The sequence below is a fragment of the Galeopterus variegatus genome, unplaced genomic scaffold, assembly GCF_000696425.1.
Source record: "Galeopterus variegatus unplaced genomic scaffold, G_variegatus-3.0.2 Scaffold1461, whole genome shotgun sequence".
NCBI classification, from domain to species: Eukaryota; Metazoa; Chordata; class Mammalia; order Dermoptera; family Cynocephalidae; genus Galeopterus; species Galeopterus variegatus.
The window spans coordinates 35,704-60,183 of NW_007727572.1; the positions used below are offsets into that span (position 1 = coordinate 35,704).

General features: G+C 39.4%; 1 protein-coding gene and 1 long non-coding RNA gene across 2 annotated transcripts in view; one reads left to right on the plus strand and one right to left on the minus strand.

Annotated features, from left to right (window-relative positions):
- Positions 1 to 11,666: 11,666 nt before the first annotated feature.
- On the minus strand, positions 11,667 to 12,638 carry LOC103594029. The gene is made up of 3 exons (XR_550811.1): positions 12,592 to 12,638; positions 12,022 to 12,079; positions 11,667 to 11,704 (listed from the first exon to the last, which is right to left on the minus strand). It is a non-coding gene; the product is annotated as an uncharacterized LOC103594029 (long non-coding RNA).
- A 4,002-nt stretch (positions 12,639 to 16,640) lies between these two features.
- Positions 16,641 to 24,480, plus strand: part of ZCCHC4 (zinc finger, CCHC domain containing 4) — a 51,987-nt gene continuing 44,147 nt past the window's right edge. The window contains exons 1-3 of the mRNA XM_008577210.1: positions 16,641 to 16,790; positions 17,555 to 17,673; positions 18,898 to 18,980. Of these exons, the coding sequence (XP_008575432.1) occupies positions 16,664 to 16,790; positions 17,555 to 17,673; positions 18,898 to 18,980 (329 nt within the window). The 5' untranslated portion in view covers positions 16,641 to 16,663. The remainder of the gene's footprint in view (positions 16,791 to 17,554; positions 17,674 to 18,897; positions 18,981 to 24,480) is intronic.

Consider the following 24,480-nt stretch of genomic DNA (forward strand, 5'->3'; position numbering starts at 1 on the left):
CATGAATGAATTTCAGAATTATTATGCTAACTGAAAAAAGCCAGACACAAAAGGGAACATAATGTATGATTCCATTTATATGAGATTTTCTAAAATGAAAACTTGTTAAAGTCCAGTGATTGCTTGGAGATCGAGGTGGAGGCAGGGATGGATTATATGGGGGCATGAGGAAACCTTGGGAGAATGATGGAAATATTTTGTATCTTGACTGTGGTCCTGGTTTCACAAGTGAATACGTCTGTCAAAGACCATCAAATCACACAGTTCATTGTAAGTAAATCATTCTTTATAAAATCATAAGTGATGAATTACCATTTCAAACCTATCAGATTTGGGAAAAATTAAAAACCTGACAATTGGTACAATTATTTTGGAGAGCAATATAAAGTAGAATTGAAGATGCAGAATACCCTGTGGTAGTAATGCATGCAAAGAGACATGCAAGATTGTTCTGTGCTGCAGTGTTTATAATACTGAAAATTTGAGAACAACCTAAACATCTGTCAGCAGGAAAAATGGGTAAGTCAAGTGTGGTGTACTCATACCATGGAAGACTATAAAGCAGTGAAAATAAATGAAGTATAACTACATGTACATGTACAAAAATGTACACATAAATGTCAAGACAATGTTGAAGGGAAGAAATTGCACAAGTATTTACACACATCATTTTTGTAAATATAAAGCAGTACCATATGTTGTTTTTTGATAGATGCATTCATGTAAATATATGAAAATCCAGGCAGGAATGGTCTTCTCCAACTTCAGAATAGTAGTTATCTCTGGGGTAGAAGGATATGGAAGTAGACTCAGAGGGTACCAAAGCACACTTCAAGTATGAAAGTTTATTTCTTAGAATAAACTTTTAAAAAGATCTGAATAGATGTCCACATTTGTTAAAATCTGGGTGATAGGTGAGTATTTTCATATTCTCTGTATTTTCAGTGTTTCAATTTTCTTTTAAAGATGACCGGTAAGGGGATCTTAACCCTTGACTTGGTGTTGTCAACACCACACTCTCCCAAATGAGCTAGCCAGCCATCCCTGTATAGGGATCCGAACCCACGGCCTTGGTGATATCAGCACTACACTCTCCCAAGTGAGCCGTGATGTCAACACCACACTCTCCCAAATGAGCTAGCCAGCCATCCCTGTATAGGGATCCGAACCCATGGCCTTGGTGATATCAGCACTACACTCTCCCAAGTGAGCCGTGAGCCGTACCCTTCATGTTTCAATTTTTAATCTTTATGTGGGAGCACATTTATCTAAATGCTTTGCTTGCCACCTTTATTAGTTTGCTAAGGCTGCCATAAAATACCACAGATAAGATGGTTTAAACAACAGAAATTATTTTCTCACAGTTCTGGAGGCTCGAAGTCCAAGATGAAGGTGCTGGCAGGATTGGTTTCTGGGGAGGCCTCTCTCCTTGGCTTGCAGATGGCAGCCTTCTCTCTGTGTCTTCACATGGTCTTTTCTCTGCATGCACATGCCTGCTGCCTCTTACTCTTATAAGCACACTAGTCATACTGAATTAGGGCCCCACCCTTATGACCTCACTTAACTTTACCTTTTTAAAGGCCCTGTCTTGAAATGCAGTCACATTGGGGGTCAGGGGGTCAATCACATGTAAATTTGGGGGGCACAATTCAGTCTGCAAAACCACCCAAAGTAAAAATGTTTTATGCACCTGTATATGCATTAGCCACGACCCAGCCACTTTCTTAGTTAAATCCCTAGTAGAAGATTGAGATAGTAGGACCAGGATCTTGAAACTGAGTCTTCACCCACCTGTAAATGTTTTCTGAAGTGAGTCTGAGAGGCTTTCTTCCTAATAAGTGTAGGAACTTTTCAACTTGGATTTATAATAACTATTTTGGCTACTGAGATAAATGTCTTGTTTATTACTGGGCTCATGACTCTATTCTATATAGTTGTGAGCCAGAACGGTTCATTTCTCAATCATGGCAGATACATGAATTTGCTATATCCCTTTTTTATTTCCTAAATTCCAACTCCTGAACGGATAAAGGTTTGTATGATAGATATTGATCACTCATTGAATTCAGCAAACACTGCGTACTCATTTTATGTTAGATTCTCAAAAAAAAAAAAAAAGGAATACAAAAACCAATAAAAATACTATTTCAAATCTTAGATTCATGGGCCAATCCCGTGGCGCACTCAGGAGGGTGCAGCACTGGGAGCGCGGCGGCGCTCCCATCGCGGGTTTGGATCCTATATAGGGATGACCGGTGCGCTCACAGCGCTCACTGGCTGAGCGTGGTGCGGCCGGTCTCAAAAAGGACCAAAAAAAAAAAAAATCTTAGATTCACTCTTCAAATACTATACAAAGTGAGGGAGGGAACCTGAAAATGGTAGTAGATCTAAAGTCAAATATTTTCTAGGGAATAATGTCCTAATCTTTGCTGTTATGTGTCTTAAACCTGCACATTTCTACATTTGCCTCTTAGATTATAAGTTCCTTGCATACAAGGGAGGAAAACTAAATACTTTTTTAACTAAATGCTTGTTGACTATCTAACTTGAACTCTCTACAGTTTTCTTATTTATGATAGAAGCATATTTTCAATGTCTAGATTTCTCTTGTATTGTGGAGAGTGAGGCTTTCGTTCAACCTCTTGATATGTTTAATCTGATATTTGGGGCTGCAGAGTAGATAGTCTCCGAAGATGGCTGCTGTCATTTCCATCTTTGGAATTGCTCTTTGTAAGCATGTACTGTTCCACCTATCAGCAGTGGAATCTACCTCTCTTACCCTTTCATCTGGGCTGGCCTTGCAACTTTCTATGAACAACAGCATGTGGTCAAAGTGAAGCTAGGCCAGTTTTCACCTTGGCCTTTAAGAAGCCCAGCAGCCTCCACTCTTCTGTTGGGAAATCAGCTGCCGTGTAGGAAGCCCGACTACCTGGAATCTACCACTGTGAGGAAGCCCAAGCTAATCTCGTGGAAAGGTCATGTGGAAAGAGAGAATGTCATTCTCCTACTTACCACAATATCATCTAAGAAAATTAACAAAAAATTCCTATTATCTGTTATATAGGCCATATTCAAATTTCTTCAGTTATTCACCAAATATATATTTTATAGCTACATTTTTTTGAGTTGTGGTCCAGTCAAGTTATATGTGTTGCATTTGTTATATCCTTTAATTTAGAACAGTTCCTTCACTTTCCCCATGATGTAACATTTGGAATACCCCCCATTCTGGATTTGTGTGATGATTTCCTCTTCGTGTTCAACTTGATCCTCTAATCCTCTGCATTTCCTATAAACTGGAAGTAAGCTTAAAAAGCTTGAATAGGTTCAGGTTAAATATTTTGGGCAAGAATATTTCCTTGTTGGGGCTGTGTACTTCATATTGCATTTACATCAGAAGTTAGATAAAAGATATTTAATTTTAATTGAAGAATTCATCATGGTAGGGAAGTCCCAAAGTACAACAGAGCTGTGGCAGCCGGAACTCTTCACAAATCATAAAATGCTCTTGTCTATGTAGAATGTGGTTAGATATTTCTCCCCACTTCCTTGAAAACTTAATTCTCATCCCATCTTCATCAATGAGTTTTTCTTATTTTATCTCTTTTTTTTGTAATGAGGATGTGTTTCAATTTTCTTTTTTTAATTGACACGTGAAAATTGTTTTTATTTGTGGTGTACAATATGTTTTGATATACATATGTAGTTGGAATGGCTAAATCAAGCTATTTAACATGTGCATTACTTCATGTGCTTATTTTTGTGTGTGTGTGGTGAGAACACTTAAAATCCACCCTTAGCAATAATTTAAGTATACAATATATTGTTATTAACTGTAGTCACCGTGATGTACAAGAAACCTCTTGAACTTATTCCTCCTGTCTCACTGAAATTTTGTGTCCTTTGACCACATCTCCCTGATATCCCTAGCCTCAACCTCTGGTAACCATCATTTTACTCCCTATTTCTATGAGTTTGGCTTTTTTACAGTCCACGTATAAATGAGTTCCTGTGGTATTTTTCTTTCTGTGCCTGTGCCTCCAGGTTCATCCATGTTGTCACAAAAGGTAGGATTTCCTTCTTTTTTAAGGCCAAATAGTACTCCACTATGTATATATACCACATTTTCTTGGGTTGATTTCATGTATTGGCTATTGTGAATAATGTTACAGTGAACATGGGAGTACAGGTATCCCTTTGACATACTCATTTCATTTCCTTTGGATATATACCCAGTAGTGATTGCTGGATCATACAGTGGCTCTATTTTTAGTTTTTGAGGAACCTCCATACTGTTTTCCATTGTGGTTATATTAATTTACATTCCCACTGACAGCATATTTAAATTGTTTTGTATGATTTTGTTGTCTCTTCTAAGCAGAAGAAGTTTTTTTTTTTTCCTTTTTGTCTTTTTTCGTGACCGGCAACGGATCACAACCCTCAGTGTCGCGCCCATACCGGACCGGGACCGGCAATGGGATCACAACCCTTGGTGTTGCGCCCGCACCTCACTCAGCCAGCGAGCGGCCTGTCCTGGGACCGGCAATGGGATCGCAACCCTCGGTGTTGCGCCCGCACCTCACTCAGCCAGCGAGCGGCCTGTCCGTATGTGGGATCCGAACCCTCGGCGGGAGCACCGCTGCGCTCCCAAGCAGCGCACTGTAGCAGTGTGCCACCGGGCCGGCCCATTATCTTTCATTTTTGATAATAGCCATCCTAACGGGTTGAATGATAGCTCATTATGGTTTACTTTGCATTTTCCTCATCATTAGTGATGTTGAGCATTTTTTCATATAACTGTTGGCCATTTTTTGTATATCTTCTTTTGAGAAATGTATATATAGGTCCTTTGCCCATTTTTCTAAATCAGGTTGTGTACGTACTATTGAGTTGTTTGAGTTCCTTATATACTTGGTATATTAACCCTTTATCAGATGTATCATTTGCAGATATATTCTCCCACTCTGTAGGTTGTGTCTTCAGTCTGTTAATTATTTCCTTTGCTGTGCAGAAGCTTTTTAGTTTTATGTAATCACATTTGTCTATTTTTGCTTTTGTTGTCTGTGCTTTTGGAGTCATATCCAAAAAATCATTGCCCAGACCAATGTCATGGAGCATTTCCCCTGTTTTCTTCTAGTAGTTTTACAATTTCAGTTCTTACATTTAAGACTTAAATCCATTTTGAGTTGATTTTTGTATATAGTATGAGGTGAGAGTCTAATTTAATTCTTTTGCATATGGATATCCAGTTTTCCCAGCACTATTTATTGAAGAGACTGTCTTTATGTGTTCTTGGCATCTTTGTCAAAAATCAATTGACCATAAATGTGTGGATTTATTTCTTGACTCTCTATTCTGTTCCATTAGCCTGTGTGTCTGTTTTTATGCCTGTACCATACTAATTTTGACTACTATAGCTTTGTAGTAGTGTCTTGATTTTCATCAAGCAAACTTACTAATTTTGTCACAATATCAAAAGAATATTGTTATGAATTATATTAATTAAGCATAAAGTCTCAAGGGAACAAAATACATAATTTGAACCAAAGTAGTATTTGACTTCTAATCTGTGAGCTGTTATTCACCGATGTGAGATATTTTGCTCCTACCCAGTGCTTCTTATATAAAGATCCCTAAATGTTATGTAGGCCCATGGATTAAACAGTAAAGGATATAACAAAAATGTGTTTTCATCTAAGCAAGCCACATTATTAATCAGCACTATTTTATTTAGTAAATAAGTTTTAACCTGCTTTAGAATCCATGTAAAGAGTTCTTCAAGGAAACAAATTCTTAAACTTTATTTATTTATTTATTTATTTTCCTTTTTGTCTTTTTTTTTTTCTGTGTCCGGCAACGGACTGCAACCCTCAGTGTCGCACCCGTACCGGACTGGGACCGGCAACGGGATCGCAACCCTCGGTGCTGCGCCTGCCCCTCGCTCAGCCAGTGAGCGGGAACTGGTCTGTATGTGGGATCCGAACCCTCGGCGGAAGCGCCACCACGCTCCCAAGCGGCGCACTGTTGCAGTGCGCCACCGGGCCGGCCCAAATTCTTAAACTTTAAAGTTTTTATTCTACTAAGTAATGCCATTAGGTGTATCTTTTGTCATTTCATAATACTGTAAACTTATTTTCTAAATATTGTTTATCTTCATTAAATGGAAAGTACATACAATTCTCTTTTGACAACTCTTTTGAATTTGGAATTTGGAATAGAGACCTGGGCTTAAACCCTGGTTCTGTCTTCATTAGCTCTATGTCCTTGGACAGGTCTTGCAATCTTCAAAACCAGTTCTTTTCCCACATGTAAAATACATGAGCTGATAGTTACTTCAGAGGTGTGTACCGAGGATGAAATAGATATGTTTTGCAAAAAATGCAGTACAAATGCTGTTAGTTATATATTCAGTTTCCACCTGAGCAGCTGTGTGTTATTAATGGCACTTTTGGATGTTTGGTTTTATGAATGGATGAAATAAAGCATACAGCTGTGTTCATGGGTTTGGATTATTGCATCAAGGGAATATGTGCACATGCAAATTTCTAGCTTTGTCTTTCTTGGACCATGGTGACAAATTTGAAATCATAAAGCTATTTGAATGTTTTCTGTATGTGACACGTGGAGTTAATCTTTGGTTGAGAGGAAAAGACACCTTAGGTCACTGGTAAGAGATTTATCCAAACCTGCCTCCCCGAGAAACTAAGCAACATTGCAAAAGGTTTTTGTTCAGAATCCTGACGCCAGGATCTAGCCAGTGAAATGCTAACCTGGCAGTCAGTGGCTTGTGCTTCTGCATGTCGTCCTGTGGGCTTTTTTAGATCTGGAAATTGAAAGCATGTGATTTCAAAAAGCAGCAGCTAATCTCTGTAAGCAAAGAGATGTGTCTATTTTTCCTTTGACTCCAGGAACCCTTGCCTGCTCCAGAAGCTCTGGTTACACAATTCCTACCTGACAGTTAAGACTTAACAAAACTAAGGGCCAGCCCATGGCTCACTTGGGAGAGTGTCGTGCTGATAACACCAAGGCCACGGGTTCAGATCCCTATATAGGGGTGGCCGGTTAGCTTGTTAAGGGACGCGCCAGCCCCTACTGACCTTAACATATGCATTCTGCTTCTGTACAAATCGCTTGCTAAAATAAATGGGGGAATAAACAAAGTAGCATAACCAACGCCATTTTAGGCTGCTCCGCCATTTTAGGCTGGAAAGTCCTTATGGGGAATCCAGGGTGGGGTGGGGCTACAGGGCTAACCGCAAAATTAGCTTATGTTCCGCTGGCTTGTTTGCATTGGCTAGATTGTGTCAGGCGCGAAAAATTCCCACCTAGATAAAACTAAAAGCTGCGAGAGGTTTCGACTCGGGGCTGCGCTCCCGGATTGGCCTGCATAGTCCTGGCTGCCAGAAATAAACTCTCTTCCTTTTCCTATCACCCAGTTCTCGTGCGCAAATTTCTTTTACCCGTAGGACGTTGGCCATAACAAGCTCACTTGAGAGAGCGCGGTGCTGACAACACCAAGGGTTAAGATCCCCTTACCGGTCTTCTGAAACTATTGAGACCTGCAGAATGCAGAAAAATCCAGTAGCTTTTCTTCTCCAAGAGTCAGAAAGTTGTATAAACATCTAGGGCTGACCCCATGGCCAATAGAACTGGTTTAACCAGATGCTTATGCCGAACAGAAGGCTAGTCTGGGTGACCTACACTGCGTTTTATTTCAGGCTTTGGGAACAATCCAGAAAACTCTCCTAACCTTCAAGTATTTGTTTTAAATTGTGGTACTTAAATGTAATCAGAAACTGCATTTAAACCAATGTACTAGTTTAAACCTGTATTGCTAGCGCTCTGGCATAGCTTCTAAGCAATTTAACGTCCAGCTATGCTTGCTATCCATGCTGTCTGTAAGGAGTTGGAAATGCATAGTTCTCTGAATCTCTAGCTAAAATGCTGTTCCTCTACTGGGACAGCATCTCCTTAGTATGTCTTGAGGGAAAATATTACCTTTATTTGAAGTTTCAAAAGTGTGTGGCTCAGGATAAGTTGTTATCATTGATGCAGAAATCCCAATTTTTCCATGCTGCTCTGGACACCTTCCAGTTTTTCCTCCAGATCTAGTCTCCATCTTTCCCCCTGCTTTGTGCTTTGGGAGTCTGACCTTTACAGGCAGCATTGACAGCCACCTCCACTTCTCATTTCCTTTGCTTTTTGCCAATAGGAAGACACTCACAGAAGAGAGAGCAGAGGGCCACAGAGGAGGGCGAGCTTTGAGTATCCCCCAGCTTCTGCCCTGTGGTCTTGTCATGGTTGGCTGAGGACCTGTACTGAAGGCCCTGGCTCTTCTATATGATTACTCTCTTTGGGTTCCAGAAACCGCTGTCTCCCCTAGACCCTGTAGACCTAGGGGTGGAAATGGCTCTCTGATCTTCATAGCCCCCAGGTAATACATGTTCCCTGAGCTTTGCCCACAACCTGGCAAATAGTTCCTTTATGAAACACCCTTCAATTATCCCTCTTAAGTGTGTCATCTATTTCCTGCCAAGATCCTGAATGTTACAAGTGATCTCATTTAATTCTTACTGCAACCCAGAAGAGATATGTATTATTATTTATTTTGGGCAACTGGCTGGTTTGGGGATCCAGACCTTTGACCTTGGTGTTATAACACTCTGCTCTGACTAACAGAGCTAGCCAGCCAGCCCGAGATATGTATTATTAACCACAGTACACCTGAGAAAGTCTCAGAGCTGTTACATAGCTTCCTTGCAGTAACATAATTTGTAAATTGGATATCAGGTTTCACAGGGAGGTCTGTCTGACTCCACTGTCCCTGCCTATGCTGAACTGTCTGGGACTACCTCTGCAGTTCCTAACCTTGGTGGGCTCAGGGTCCCCTTTTTATAAAAAATTCTTTGCAAACCTCCTAGACATAGAATTTCAAATAAAATAAATACATTAAAAAAATAAAAGGACAATTAAAAAAATAAAATAAAAGGACAATTATTTAAAATAAAATATGTGTTACATATTTAAATACTCAGGCATGACCACATGGTTAAGTTATAATGAAGTCATTAAAGAAATGTACTTTCTTATAAAGAGTACATTTGGATTTAAGAAAATAAGGCAAAACTGAATTTTCTCTATATATGACATTTTGAAATCGGGGCTAAATTAGTATATTCAGATAGAATCACTGAGATGGGTTAGATTTTTGCTCAAAAATATTCACTCTCTTCCTTCCATCTCCACAGGGGAGTGTACTTTTACTTTTCTACCCATTCATTTTGGCCTTTGCAAAGTTGCTTGCTTTGGCACTTAGGATAATGGCAGACAAGACTAAAATAAGGCTTGAAATGTGCTGTGCGGGGGGTGGGGGGCGCTTGCTTTCTCTATGTGTTACATATTTAAATACTCAGGCATGACCACATGGTTAAGTTATAATGAAGTCATTAGAGAAATGTACTTTCTTATAAAGAGTACATTTGGATTTAAGAAAATAAGGCAAAACTGAATTTCTCTTATGTACTTTCTTATAAAGAGTACATTTGGATTTAAGAAAATAAGGCAAAACTGAATTTTCTCTATATATGACATTTTGAAATCGGGGCTAAATTAGTATATTCAGATAGAATCACTGAGATGGGTTAGATTTTTGCTCAAAAATATTCACTCTCTTCCTTCCATCTCCACAGGGGAGTGTACTTTTACTTTTCTACCCATTGATTTTGGCCTTTGCAAAGTTGCTTGCTTTGGCACTTAGGATAATGGCAGACAAGACTAAAATAAGGCTTGAAATGTGCTGTGTGGGGGGTGGGGGGCGCTTGCTTTCTTTTGCTTTGGCCATTAAAAAAATAAAAAAATAAATGCTTCTCCCAAGTGTCTGCAGCCCCCTCATCCTGGGCCCCACAATGAGGCACATGGAGCAGACCTGGGCCCAACCCAAGCAAGGAGCAAAGCCTGGCTGATCATGCTTGAAGCAGAATTGCCCAGCTGAGCCCAGCCTAAACCAGCCAACCTCCAGCTAACCCACTGATACATGGGGAGGATAATTACTGTTTTGTTTTGGAATGGTTTGTTACACAGAATTGACGACAGAAACAATTATGAATGTAATGGCTATAGATGCAGATGATACAAGTGGACTATACTGGGAATTCAGATACCATGAGCCATGTTGCTATTGGTCATGTGATTTTTTTTTTTTTTTTTCTGGACAAAACAGTAAAATTTTCCTTTGAAATATACACTAATTGCATTCCTGGAATATTCAGATATATTAAAACTTTGTGTAAATCAAAGTTAGATTCTATAGGATCAAGTAATTATAAACAAGTTATTCATCTACGTAAATGTCTGTCCAAACTCTAAAATGTGTGGGACTGTCCTAACCATTACAGGTCATTTGGCACTCAGCCTTGTCCCCCATCCCAGAAGTGTCCCCCAATCATTGTGAAAGCCAAAGACACCTTCACACATTCCCAAACTGCCTCTTAGGAGGTGGCACGAGATGACTTAGTGGTCCCTTCCAGCTCAAATGTTCTCAGATTTTAAAACTGATTATATTTGCTATTTAATATGTATTAAATATCTACAATGTGCCAATAATATTGATATAGGAAAAACACAAACTACTGCTCTCAAAGGGCTTAAAGCATAGAGGGGAGCACTAGCCAGCAATTAGGCATTTAGGATGTAGAGTGATAGTTAATACACTGTTGTGCATTCAGAATGCTAAAGTGCACAGAAGAGGAGTATCTAACCCAATCTTGGGACTCAGGAAAGGCTTTACCAGAGGAGGTTATGTCTAACCTGACCTGAGGGGTGAACAGATGTTAACCAAGCAAATGGAGGGTAAGAGGTGGGACAGAGGAGAAGGAGCAGGCTGCATGCTCAATCCCATAGAGTAAGGGTCAGTATGGTGTATCTGCTGAGACTGCAGAAGAAGCCATGAGCATTGGACTTGGGTAGATCTTGTTTCAAATTCTGGCTCAGCTTCAATCTTGAGCCATTATAATAACTAAACTTTATTAATTGCTTATGTTCCAGGCACTGTGGAAGTGCTTCACATGGATTTTCTTTTAATGCTCCCACCAGTACCTTAAAAGTGTAGGTACCATGATTATCATCTCTGTGTTACAGAATAAGAAACTGAGGCACAGAAAGGTTAAGTAACCTGCCTAAACTAAGAAGTGGTAGAACAAGGATTAGAACCAAGAGAATCTGTCTCCAGAACCAACATTCTTCACCACTGCCCTAAACAGCCTAACCTCTCTCTTCCTTGCTTCCTCATCTGTATAATGTGTACAACTCTAGCTTCTGTGAATTGATATATGGATGAAATGGCTTATATATTTAAAGCACCAGACACATTGGTAGAATTTTCAAAAAAATTATAGTTACTATCCAAGTTTTAATCCTTCTCTTTTTAAGGGAAGAACATCACAATTTGGAGAGTATAGAGTGCATATAATTTTAGTTACAAATAGCTTTTTTTTTTGACCATTAACTCCCTCTCCCAAGCCTATATTGAGATTAAGTTTTGTTGCATATAACAGAAAACACAAAATACAAGTGGCTTAAACAGACAAGGGTTTATTCTCATGTAAAAGAAGTTGAGTTTGGCAGTTTAGTTCCTCCTATTTTCCCGGCTTCTGGCTCAAGGTTACCTCATGGTCCAAGATGGCTGCTGGAGCTTCAGTCATCACATCTGCATCCATGCAACAGGGATGAGGAGGGAAAAAAGAATAAGAAGATAAACCTCCTAGTCATTTCCTTTAAGGAGGCTTCTCTGAAGCCCCATGCAGGACTTCTGCTTAAATCTGGTATGGTGAGCAGGCAGCTCACAGCCTATGACTGACTGATAGAGGGGTACAAAAACTCCCAGCCTCAAAGCAAACAATGCCACAGTTCTTTATGCACCAGAGCTCCCTGTGCTATCAGGCTGAGGCTAGAAACCACATCTGCAGCTAAAAGCACATCTCTGCCTTGCTTCTACCCCTGCTGTCTCCAACTTCCCTTACTTACTTATAGGTTTCTCCTCCAAAAAGGACTTGCAGAAGAATCTCCATCCCAGGCTCTGCTTCTAGAAACCCAACAATATGTTACTTTTCAGCCAAAATCTACCTCTTTATAATCTCACCCAGGTTCTACTGTGTTGAGCAATCCAGGAAAAATGAAAATCTCTCCTATAATAGTACTTTTATATATTTGAACACAGCTTTAAAATAATAATTTAATAACTAATATTACATCTTATTGGGCTGTTAACAAAGTGCTCTTCCATGCATTTTCTCATGTATTCCAACACCCCACTCCTTGAGATGGTAGATATTGTAATTTTTACAGATGAGGAAAGAAGCTCAGATAGTGACTTCTCCAACGTCACTTGAAAGGTAAGTGGCAGAGCTGGGGTTTGGTGAATGACAAAGCTGAGCTCTCAGAGAGGAAAACTAAGTTGGATTAGTTTCCAAAGTGCCACAAACTGGGTGGCTTAAAACAACAGAAATGTATTTTCTCACAGCTCTGGAGACTAGAGTTCTGAAATCAAGGCATCAGCAGGGCCATGCTCTCTCCGAATGCTCTAGGGAGACTTACCTTTTAGCTTCTAGAGACCTTCTAGAAGCTTCTAGAGTCCTTTAGCTTCTGGTGACTCCAATCATTCTTTGGCTTATGGATGATAACTCCAATCTCTGCCTTCTTCTGTCTTCACATGGCCTTCTCTGTGTGTCTCTCTGTCTTCTCCTGTACTTATAAATACATTAGTTATTGGATTTAGGGCTCACCCTAATCCAACATGATCCATCTCGATCCTTAACTATTTCTGCAAAAAAATCATCTCCAAGTAAGATAATGCTATGAGGTTCCAAGTGGACATGTATTTTAGGGGGACACTATTCACCCTGCTACATGTGGAATTCTACTTTTTACCAGATTTATTTATCTCAAGGCTTCATTTCTATGTGTTTACAAGGAGTGGTCACTTTCACACACATAAATGCATGGGGTCTCCTGCACTCATTCCCAGCTTTCACACCAGTGGGGACAGCTCCTTGAGGGCCGGTGGAACACCTTCTGGCAGCAGAGTTCCATGTCCACAGGTCTTCACTGGCTTCTCAAAGGTCCCCTCCATACGGGCTTCTGTCCAACAGCAGAAATGACCAGTGAATCTCAACAGCTTAACAAAAGGTGTCTTTCATTTCAGGGGGTTTGGTTCTGCAGTGATGTTGCTGTTATTCAAACATCCAAGAAAAGCTACACAGATTTGCATCCAAGTCCTTCCCCAGCCAAATTTTCACAGTTAAAGCTTTCAGGGGGGAGGTTTGGTGATCTTTACTCTCAGAAGTTAGAGAGAGAGAGAGAGGAAATCAAGGGGGCTTCATGACTATCTCAACAGGGAATTAGGATCCAGAAGCAGAGGGCAGAGACTGCCATGGTAAGGTCTTTTTTGTTGCTGGTCTCCCCTGACAGCTTTCCCCTTAAAAAGAAATGGGTTTGGGTGCTTACATAAGGGCAGAAGACAAAAGGCAGGAGAGACCCAGGTTCCTGGTCCAGAGATGATGGAGGGGAGGCTAACAGGCAGATCCACGGGGAGTGTGGCAGGGAGAATGGAGGTCAAGGCTAGTTGATCCTGAGTGGAAAAGGGTTTCAAGGTATATTGATGGACAGATACATCCATCCAGTATTACGGCTGCAGCCACAGAGCTTTAGCATTCTTGGTCGTGAGTGGCAGAACCAACCCCATCTCAAACTGGCTTAAGGAGACAAAGGAATTTATGACTCATGTACCATAACTGAAAACTTCCAGTATGGCTGGATCTAGGTGCTCACATGCTATCCTCACATACTCCTGTCTCCTAGTTCTGCTTCCCTCTTATTGGCTTCATGCTAAAGCAGGTGCTCCTCAAGGGATAGGCAACAATGCCAGCAGCCACTGTGTCACCCAGGGAAGAGTGCTTCTATGACAGACTGCATCATGGGGCCCCATTCTTCACCCCTTTCTGATTTACACCCTTTGCCATGTAACTGCAATGCTTGGCCTCATGACTTGCTTGAGCCAAAGGAGTGAAGTGGAAGTGACAGTGTACATTTTCAAGTCTGGGTCTCCCAAGCTTGTCTGTTTCTGCTAACTCTTGTGTGTCTGCTATTCCCATGAAAGAGATATGCCCAGGCTGGCCTGCTGGTTTCAGGAGAGGATGAAAGACATGGAACAGAGCTAAGTTACTCCAGCCAAGGTGAACCTGGATCAGCCAAATACTAGATGCGTGACCTAGCACAGGCAACACTGGAGATCTAAACCCCTCAGATATATGAGAAATCAACATTATGGATGCCACTGCAATGATAAAATCTTACTACTACAGCTTCTTTCTTAGCAGTTCTGGCTATTGTTCTTTGTACCTCTCAAACTACATGGGCTAAAATTGGGGACAGTTGGCTTCCCAAAGGAAAAGTAGGGTTCTGTTACCAGAAGATAGAGAAGATGGTCAGGCATCACTATAAAATCCTTCTCTGGCTTCAACCATTTTTTCTGAAGGAGATTGGGAATTGAAGGTTTTCAAGACACTTATTCTATTAATAAAGTCAAAAGATGAGGTTTCCTGACCTCTATAGGAAGCTCACCAGTTTGTCCAGACCCTCTGCTGGAGACGTTGCTGAGTTCAAGCAAGTCATAGCAGCATTAGGATCCTGCTCTGTGTGATGGGAGGTGTAATCTATCCCGGTGCTCAGGCCTCTAGGGGGCTATTTTCAGTTCTGCTTCTGATTTCTTTTCAGAATCCCGCTGGGTCTTTCAGCATGTCTCTGCTCAAGTATTTTCCTCACAAAGAACACCATCAAGCAATAAAATGAAACATTCATAACTTATTAGTCATATTTATGACCCCCCCTTAGCAAATATTCAACATAGGCTATTTACCATATATATCTGAATATAAGGTGAGATTGTTTTCTCCCCAGTGTTATTCCTCAGAAAGTGGGAACTGCCTTACTCCTGAAACCTTCAACTTCTCTCACATTATGAGGTGCTCTCTCATTTATCTTATTTGCATCTGTCTTTATTGTACTGTTACTGTTTGGGGAAGCTTATTAGTAAAGGCTACAAATCTATACTGGTTTAGGCTGTTTATACAGGCCACCTCACAGAATCACTTATTGGAAAGAGAAAGAAAAAATATAAATTCAGTAACTATTTCTGGTTTTATGATTTTACAAATTGAATCACAAATTTTATAAGAAGTCTTCTAAAGATCACAAAATTGTATATATGAAACAAAATTTTAAAATAAAAGAGCTAATGTTAATGTAAGTGATTAGTTAGGTCTTGAGACAAAATTTCCAAAAGTATCATCATACATGGATCCAGAAAGTTTCCTGTCTCAAAACATGTAGAAGTGCATGGGAACTTGTGCTGGACAACTTGAGAAAGGGCACTATTAATCAAAGACAGATACTACAGGCACAGGTGGAGAATTTGACTGAAACCATTGCATGAAATGTGAATGTAAAAGTGCAGTGTTTCTAAATTAATATTCCATGATACTAAATGTGTAATGTTAAATATGTGTGTGCACCATAAATTCTTTAAATAACATTAGGAGACATTTGGCTGTTTCATCTGCAATCATACGTGTGTGTATGTGTCTTGATTGCTGTGGCTTGAAATTGAGCAGATTGATTTCTCTTTATTATTTTTCAAAATTATTTTAGCTATTCTAGTTCCCTTGCTTTCCATGTAAATTTTGGAATAATACTGTCTATATCTACAAAAAATCTGGCAGAGATTTTGGTAGAGATAGTGCTAAACCTGTATAAGCACTAAACCTGAAGAACTGACATCTTTACTATGTTATCTTCCAATTCATTAACACAATAGGTCTCTGCTTTTATTTAGATCTCCTTTAACACATGTAGTTTTCGGCATACAAGCCCCATGTATGTTTTGTTAGATTTACACTTATTTGAGCAATTGTAAGTGGTATTCTATTTTTAATTTTAGTGTTCACGTCATCGTTGCTGGTATATAGAAATCCAATTAATTTTTGTATGTTTATCTCATATCCTGCAACCTTGCCAAACTCGGTTTAAACTGGAGGGGTTGTTTTTGTTTTTGGTAGACTCTTTGGAATTTTTTATATAGACAATCATGTCATCTGAAAATGGGAGCAGTCTTATAAATGTTAATGGTTATGCAACTGTAATGTGCAACTATGTACACTGTCCAGAAGTCAAAGGATGACACTGTAACTGTGACTTTGAAAACAAGAAGGTGGTTCTATCTGCGGCAGCTATTTCAGCTATTTGTCAGTTGCTGTTGGTGGTGATACTGCCTTTTGGACCTACAATCTGACCAAATCTTTGTTCCAGAATCATCTCGTCTCCTGGCTATATTCTTATGAAAGGAGGGTGCTTACAGGCTCTGAGGGTGAGGCAGATACAGGCGAGACCAAGGCACAGGTCCAACATGTGGCGGGAGAGCCCCACCACTAGGGGCCGCTTAGAGGAAGCCCCGGGCGGGCGGGGATTGCGTTCCGGGGCGTGGCCTCCGCGGCGGCTGCCCGCCCCCCGCACCTCCTAGACGCGCGGGGGCGCTGTGGATTCTCATGGATTGCGCGTCGCTCCTTTCAGCCTCCTTGGTGCGGACTGAGACTTTCAGGACGGCGGCGGGAAGATGGCGGCCCCCACGGAGAGTTTTGGAGCAGTGGAGGCAGAGGGGAGCGTGGGGCGCCGGGGGAGCTCCGCGGTGGAGGTGGTGCTTCCGTCGGATCCCACCGTTTCCGCCCCGTTGTGCCCTCACGGTGCGTCAGCGTCCGGGCTCAGCCTGGCCGTCGGGCGCCGAGGGCGTGCGTTGGCCTGGAGGTTCCTTGGGCTTTCAGGGCTCCCGACTTTTTATCTGCCCCTCACCTCACCACTTGCGATGCCTGCAAGATGCCCTTTCCTCGAGACGTTTCAGCTTACTCGAGAAACTCTCAGAGTTCCCACTGTTGTCGTTTTGGTTCCAGGGCTGTTCCATCTCTTTTTCGTGGGAGGAAGAGGTAGAAGACAAAGGGGAGGATGCATGGTATTGAATCACTCCCGTTGATAAGTATTTAGGGATTTTATTTGTTGATTTGCTGTCTTTTCAATACACACACACAAAAAAGTTAGGAAGAACGGTAAAATGAGTTCTTGCCTGGAAACTAGACCTAATTTTTCTAACTTGCAGCAAGAGGGTGTGTCCAGTACTAAAAGCTCAGGTTTTCACTGAAAGGATAGCTGCTCGGGAGATGGCAAAGTGCTCTCCTTGTTTTAGTCTCAGGAGCCAGGTTTGTAGCATTCACAATGTAGACAGCAACTATAGTGACAGGGCATTTTCTTCTTGGAGAGACCAGTTTTCAAACATTATTCCTACAGAGTCTGAATGTTGTGACTGACAGAAAAAACGCTTATTAGACAGAGTGGTGGGTTTAATTATGACAAATTGTTTATAAAACCAAAGCAAGTTTTATATAAGGACAACGAAAACTGGAAACTTGATGTAGATGACTATTGTTTGACGTGTTTTTTCCTTTTCTGTAACTAGGACCCACTCTTCTGTTTGTAAAAGTGAGCCAAGAGAAAGAAGAAAGGAGGAGGTTTTATGCCTGCTCAGCCTGTAGAGATAGAAAAGACTGCAATTTTTTTCAATGGGAAGATGAAAAGGTATATCAACTTTTGTGAAATTTATTTTTGATGTATATGACTTTATTGAGAATGCGTAAACCAATAAAAATATGCAGTTTGATTATTATATGAGATAAATCTCTTTAGAGAGAGATGGAGATAACAGTTTTTTGTTGTTGTTGTTGTTTCGTAGACTGGAGTTCATACTTTGATGACCAGTGTCTTAAACTACTGTCTCAAAGACTTATTTCCCCTTAAGAAGCTCTGAGGTGTTAGTATTGGGTTGCTGACCCTCCGTGTTTTCGTCATTACGGGCTACTGTAAAAGAATTCCATAGACTGGGTGGCTTAAGCAACAAACATTTATTTCTCAGAGTTCTGGAGGCTGAGAAGTCTAAGATCAAGGTACTGGCAGATCCAGTGTCTGGTGCAAGTTCTCCTCCTGGTTTGCAGAAGACTATCTTTTCATTGTATCCTCATTTGCTGGAGAAAGAGAGGAAGTGAGTGCTCTCTCTCTTATAAGGGCACTAATGTCATTCATGAGGGCTCTACCCTTATGACCTAATTACCTCCCAAAGTCCCCACCTCTAAATACCATCACATTGGGGTTAAGACTTTAACCTAAGAATTTTGGGGAGACATATTTAGTCCATACACTCTCTTTGCAAATGTAGATTTTTTCTAGAGAGTCTAGGTCATGATCATTTCAGAAAGTGTTAACAAAACACTTTCTTTGAACATTTGCTTTTAACATTCTTTATACAACTACTGGACGACAAATAACGGCACTTAAAGATATAGTTATGAATTTGGTATCCTCTTGGACTCAGCTCCAGTTAAAGTTTCCAGAAGCTTTGACTAGAGGATATTCAGCTTTGTTATATTAATTGGAACACAGTCTTGTATACCACTCTTCTGCAAATCTGTTAAGATTATTATGTGTTGGTTACAGCACAGTGTTGTAACACCAAGGTCAAGGGTTTGGATACCTGTAGTGGCCAACTGACAAGAAAAAAAAAAAAAAAAGATCACCTTCTGTGAGTTAGTCTCTCAGTGCTTTTTAATATGTTGGGTATTGCTTCAGATGGCTGTAGAATTTCCCGTTTTCTGTGTTTTGTTTTGTTTTCCCCTGAAATGAATTGCTTGTTTACAACATTGAGTTGGTTGAATTTCTGGCTTCTTGATGTCAGAATGTGATAACTAGTTTTTCTGGGATGGTAGCAAGTTTGATAGCATATTAAATGGGTTTTGTACTCTCTTTCAGTTGTCAGGAGCTAGACTTGCTGCCAGAGAAGCTCATAACCAAAGATGTCAGCCTCCCCTATCACGAAGGCAGTGTGTGGAAAGGTACTGATGCCGTGTCATTTTTCTTTATTATTTTAGCTATAATGTTTCTTGGTTGTTGTTTTCTATGCCTTTAAGTTTACTTTCATTTATTTATTTTTATTGTGTTAATATATTTAAATACAAAATTTGCCATTTTAATCATTTTTAAGTGCAGTTCAGTGTCATTAAATACATTCACAATGTTTTACAACCATTATCACTGTTTATTCCCCACACTTTTTCATCTCCCCAAACAGAAACTGTCACCATTAAGCAATAACTCCCCATTACTCCTCTGCTCAAACCCTGGTAAGCTCTAATCTACTTTTTGTTGCTATGAATTTGACTATTCTAGGTACCTCATATAAGTGAAATCATACAGTGTTTGTCCTTTTATGTCTGGCTTATTTCACATAGCATAATGTCATCGAGGTTCATCCATGTTGTAGCATGTATTAGAACTTCATTCCTTTTTAGGACTAAATAGTATTCCATTGTTTGTACGGTAGTCCCCCTTTTCCTTGGTTTTGCTTTCTGCTGTTTCAGTTACCAATGGTCAACTGTGGCCCAAAAATATTAAATGGAAAATTCAAAAAGTAAACAATTCATAACCTTAAAATCTCATGCCATTCTGAATAGCATGATGAAATCTTGTGCCATCCTGCTCTGTCCCATTGGGATGTGAAACATCCCCTTGTCCGGCATCTCCACACTGTCTGCACTACCCACTTAGTAGCCATCAGATTGACTGTCACAGTGTCACAGTGCTTGTGTTCAGGTAACCATATTTTACTTAACACCAACCATATTTTACAAAGCACCAACGTAGTAATACTGGCAATTCAGATATGCCAAAGAGAAGCCAGAAGGTTCTTCCTTTAATTGAAAAGATGAAAATTCTCAACTAAATAAAATAAAAATTGTATGCTGAGGTTGCTAAGATCTGTGGTAAGAATGAATCTTCTATCTGTGAAATTGTGGAAAAGAAAATAAATTTGTGCTAATTTGCTGTTGTACTTGAGACTGTGAAAGTTACAGCCACAGTGCACGATAAGTACTTAGTTAAGATGGAAAAGGCATTAAACTTGTGGGTGGAAGACATGAACAGAAATGTGTTCCAATTAATGGCAGTCAGGTTTGGTCTGTCTGTGGTTTCAGACATCTGTTGGAAGTATTGGAATGTGTTCCCTGAGGATAAGGGGACTACTATATATACCACATTTTGTTTATCCAGTAATCTGTTGGTGGGCACTTGGGTTGTGTCCGCCTTTTGGTTATTGTGAATAATGCTACAACGAACATTGGTGTACAAATATGTTTGAGACTGTTTCAGTTCTTTTGGGTATATACCTAGATGAGTGGAGTTGCAGGGTCATATGGTAATTCTTTTTAGTTTTTTGAAGAACTGCCAAACTGCTTTCCACAGTGGCTGCACCATTTTACATTCCTACCAGCAATGTACAAGGGTTCCAATTTCTTCACATCCTCACCAACACATTATTATTATTTTTTTATAGCCATCTTAGCAGTTGTGAAGTGGTATATCACTGTGGGGTTCATTTTTATTTCCCTTCTTACTAATGATGTTTATCATCTTTTCATGTGCTTATTGGCTAATTGGGTTGTCTTTTTATTACTGAGTAACAAGAGTTCTTTATATGTTCTGGACATTACACCCTTGCGTGTAATGTGTAAACGATTTGCGTATATTTTCTCCCATTCTGTAAGTTGTTTTTTCACTTTTGTGATGATGTCCTTTGATGCACAAGAGATTTTAATTTTAATGAAGTCCAGTTTATTAATTTTTTGTTGTTGTTGCTTGTACTTTTGGTGTCATAGCTAAGAACCTGTTGCCAAATCCTATGTCATGAAGATTTAGTGTAATATTTCTTTTTTGAACTACTAAACGAAAAATTTTTTTAAAAGCTGTAAACACCGGGGCCAGCCCGGTGGCGCACTGCTATAGTGCGCCGCTTGGGAAGCGCGGCGGCGCTCCCGCCCGAGGGTTCGGATCCCACATACAGACCGGTTCCCGCTCACTGGCTGAGCGAGGCACGGGAGCAACACCGAGGGTTGCGATCCCGTTGCCGGTCCCGGTCCGGTACAGGGGCGACACTGAGGGTTGCGATCCGTTGCCGGACACGGAAAAAGACAAAAAAAAAAAAAAAAAAAAAAAAAGCTGTAAACACCTATTTTTTAAAGTCTTTATTATTAAAATGTTTTATTGGGTAGACTGGAATTGAGTCATAGATTTAATTCTTTGGCAAAGCTGTGAAAATAATTCATCCCTCTCTTATGTCATAGGCATTGTGCAGTATGTACTGGGAGAAGCTCCTTAAGAATCCCCTGGTCTGGGTTACTGATGACAAATGGGTTTTTGTTTGTTTCCAAACTTTATTTTTACTTCTTTTATTTTTAAATTTTTATTTATTTTATTTTAATTTATCAATATACAATGTAGTTGATTTTCATGTCCCTTAACCAATTCCTCCTTTGCCCTGGTTCTTCTCCTCCCTCTCCCCCACATCAATATCATATCTGTTCACTTAACAAGTTCAAGGAATTATTGTGATTGTTGTGTCTTTCTCACTCTCACCTTTGACAAATAGGTTTTTATTTTGATGGCAGCTCCTTCAGGCTACCTGGGCTGCTGTGTTCAGAAGGATTGTAAGGCCTCATTGAGGCTAAGTGTAAAGTAGCACTGGGATCTATTAAAACTATCTTTCCTGAGCTTCTTAGTAGTACATTTTTTTTTGTCTTTTTCGTGACCGGTAAGGGGATCGCAACCCTTGGCGTGGTGTTGCCCGCACCGCGCTCAGCCAGTGAGCACGCCGGCCATTCCTATATAGGATCCGAACCCGCGGCGGGAGCGTTGGTGCGCTCCCAGCGCCGCATCTCCCGAGTTCTCCAGGGGCTCGGCCCTTAGTAGTACATTTTAAAGTCCTTTGGTAGAGGAAGCATTTCTCAAGATAACTTGATTGCTCCTTAACTACAGTACTTAATTAGACGTGTCTACTTACTTACATGTGGGAATTCAGTGGACAACAAAATAATGTTGAAAAGGAAATTAATGTAAATTGAACTACTGTGAGGTAGGTAGTACTGTGCTATGTCTTATGTAGAAATTATTTAGTCCTGCAGAGGTGGTTTACTTAGATGAGAAAACTGAGGCTTGCAGAAGTTAAGTAACTTCATGATATTTATACTACAAGAATGACTGAGCTATGACTTATAACTTATGCCTCTCAGATTCTAAAACATTATTTTTAAACATAAAAGCAGGTAGTAATTAATGTATGATATGTAGTGATTTAATTTAAGGATATATAATAAGATAAAGTCTTATATAGAGATGTATCATAGTGAAATTGTAATGAAAAAAATAGAATGTTGAGGATGCAGAAAGTAGAAAAACATCGCCCACAGTTTCTCCCTTGGAACCCATCACCTTGGTCATTTTGTAGTAACTCCTCCTGGCCTTTCTCCCTATGCCAGTTTTATTCATAGTCATAATGTATACTAGTTTTGTATTCTGCCCTTATTTTTTACTTTTATCTGATAAGTGTGTTTTTCATGTTGTTACATAGGTATATTGGTGATTCACTTAAACTCGGTAAGAAAATCTAGGTGATCTTGTTTCCCTGCCTGCATAATAAAATTTTAGTCTGGAGCTAAACCACTGTTCTTGTGTTTGTACTCCCAGAATATGGTTTTTTGATAATAAAGAATTTTTCTTTCTTTTGTAGATCTCCTCTGTGGTCATGATAATAAAGAATTTTTGAAATTCGTATTTCATGTTAATTAAAACATAAAAACTGGATAAAATATGAAATATTTAAAGAATTTCCAAAAGGTTATTTCTTGGGGTCCATAATCTCATTTTTTTTCTTACCCATAATTTTATGTTTTATCTAGTGCTGATTCTTGAGAGCATGTCTTAATAAATTGATTTTTAGCATCTTAAACCATCTGAGATCCATAACCTTGGCTTTTATTGCCAGAAGCCTCTATCCAACCATCCAATCATTCATTCATTCAGCAGGTATTTGTTGCGGGCCCAAAAATAACTTAAAATGCTAGTAGTGGATTTGAAGAACATATGAAGATTATACAGTATAAAGAAGACGTGTTAATTGTCTATAGTATTCATAGAAAAAACTAAGTTCTCAGGAGAGTCAGAAGCATTAGAACTAACTTATGCCTTTGTTGTTCAATATAGTTTAAGGACATGGTACTTGAACAGGTTTTAGAAGATGAGAAGTTTAAGCTTTTTGAATATAATGTAGTTGATTTCACTGCCTCACTTTGTAATTGATGTTCCTATGCTTTATTATGTGCCTTCTGTGGAGTAAAAAGTTTGAAATTCATCATTCCTCTACAGAATTTTCAGTGCCTTAACAGAAGAAAATCTTACTAAATTTTGGCTTTTTAAAATTGTAGTCTTAATAAATTATGTTTTCTTTTAGATTGTCTTCAGCTTGAGGCTAGCAGTTCATTCTTGTGTACAAGTGGACCTAATGATGATGTACTATTACTTGAGATTGTAATTGTTTCCAGTGTGGATAATTTAACTTTATAGAACTCATTTATAAGTTAGCTTATTAAATAAAGTCTATATTTGAAAGTATTAAACCGTATTTAAACTTTATACCTATTCTACAAAGCAAACTTTTCATCTGTTATTATGGAGTAACAATAGCTTTCAGTTGACTGTTTTATTTTTGAAACCATTAGAAAGGAATGAGGGTAGCTAGCGAGATAAATTGACCTTTATTACCTGGTTTTTATTATGGCACTGACAGTGTTGCACAGATTTCTAGGTTTACAGAATAGGATTTGATATTCATTTTTCTAATCCCACTCTTTGAACCATGCTTTATCTTTCGTATGTTTTCAGCTGACAGATTTACATTTCATACCCGAGATTTGCTTTTCTTTATAGTTTTTAGCTGCCTTTTGTGCTCTGAAATGTGTTATTATTTTATTATATAGAATGTTTGCACCCTTACTGTGACCTATGAAGTCTTAGGGAAGATATATGAGTACTAAAATCAGCATTAATTTATGTGCATCTAGATAGTTTTGTTTAGTTGATATTTCATTTGGTATTTTTTGGGGGGGGAGCTCTTTAATTTAAACTTAGATTTTCAAGGTCTGCTATTAGAGAAATGCTATAAACATAATTTGTGTACTCCAGGAAAGGCAAATGGAACATCAAATGGAGATCAATAAAAATGACATTTCAAAATGCTAGCCTGTAATTTGTGACTCATGCTGAACCATGCAACAGAATGAATTTTCTTTCCCCTGGGGGTATGTGTGGTAAATATGAATAAGGAGGGAGCGCTGAGTAATCTTTAGTGCTTTATTTTCTCATGTTCTTTCTACAAAATTAAAAAAAACTTGTATCTGAATGTTAAATTTAAGGCAGTATGGTTGAATGATGATGTGATATGTGCAAGATCTCAGTTTATCTTTTGTCAAGAGAAGGTTAATAAACTAGCAATAAAGCTTTCTGAAG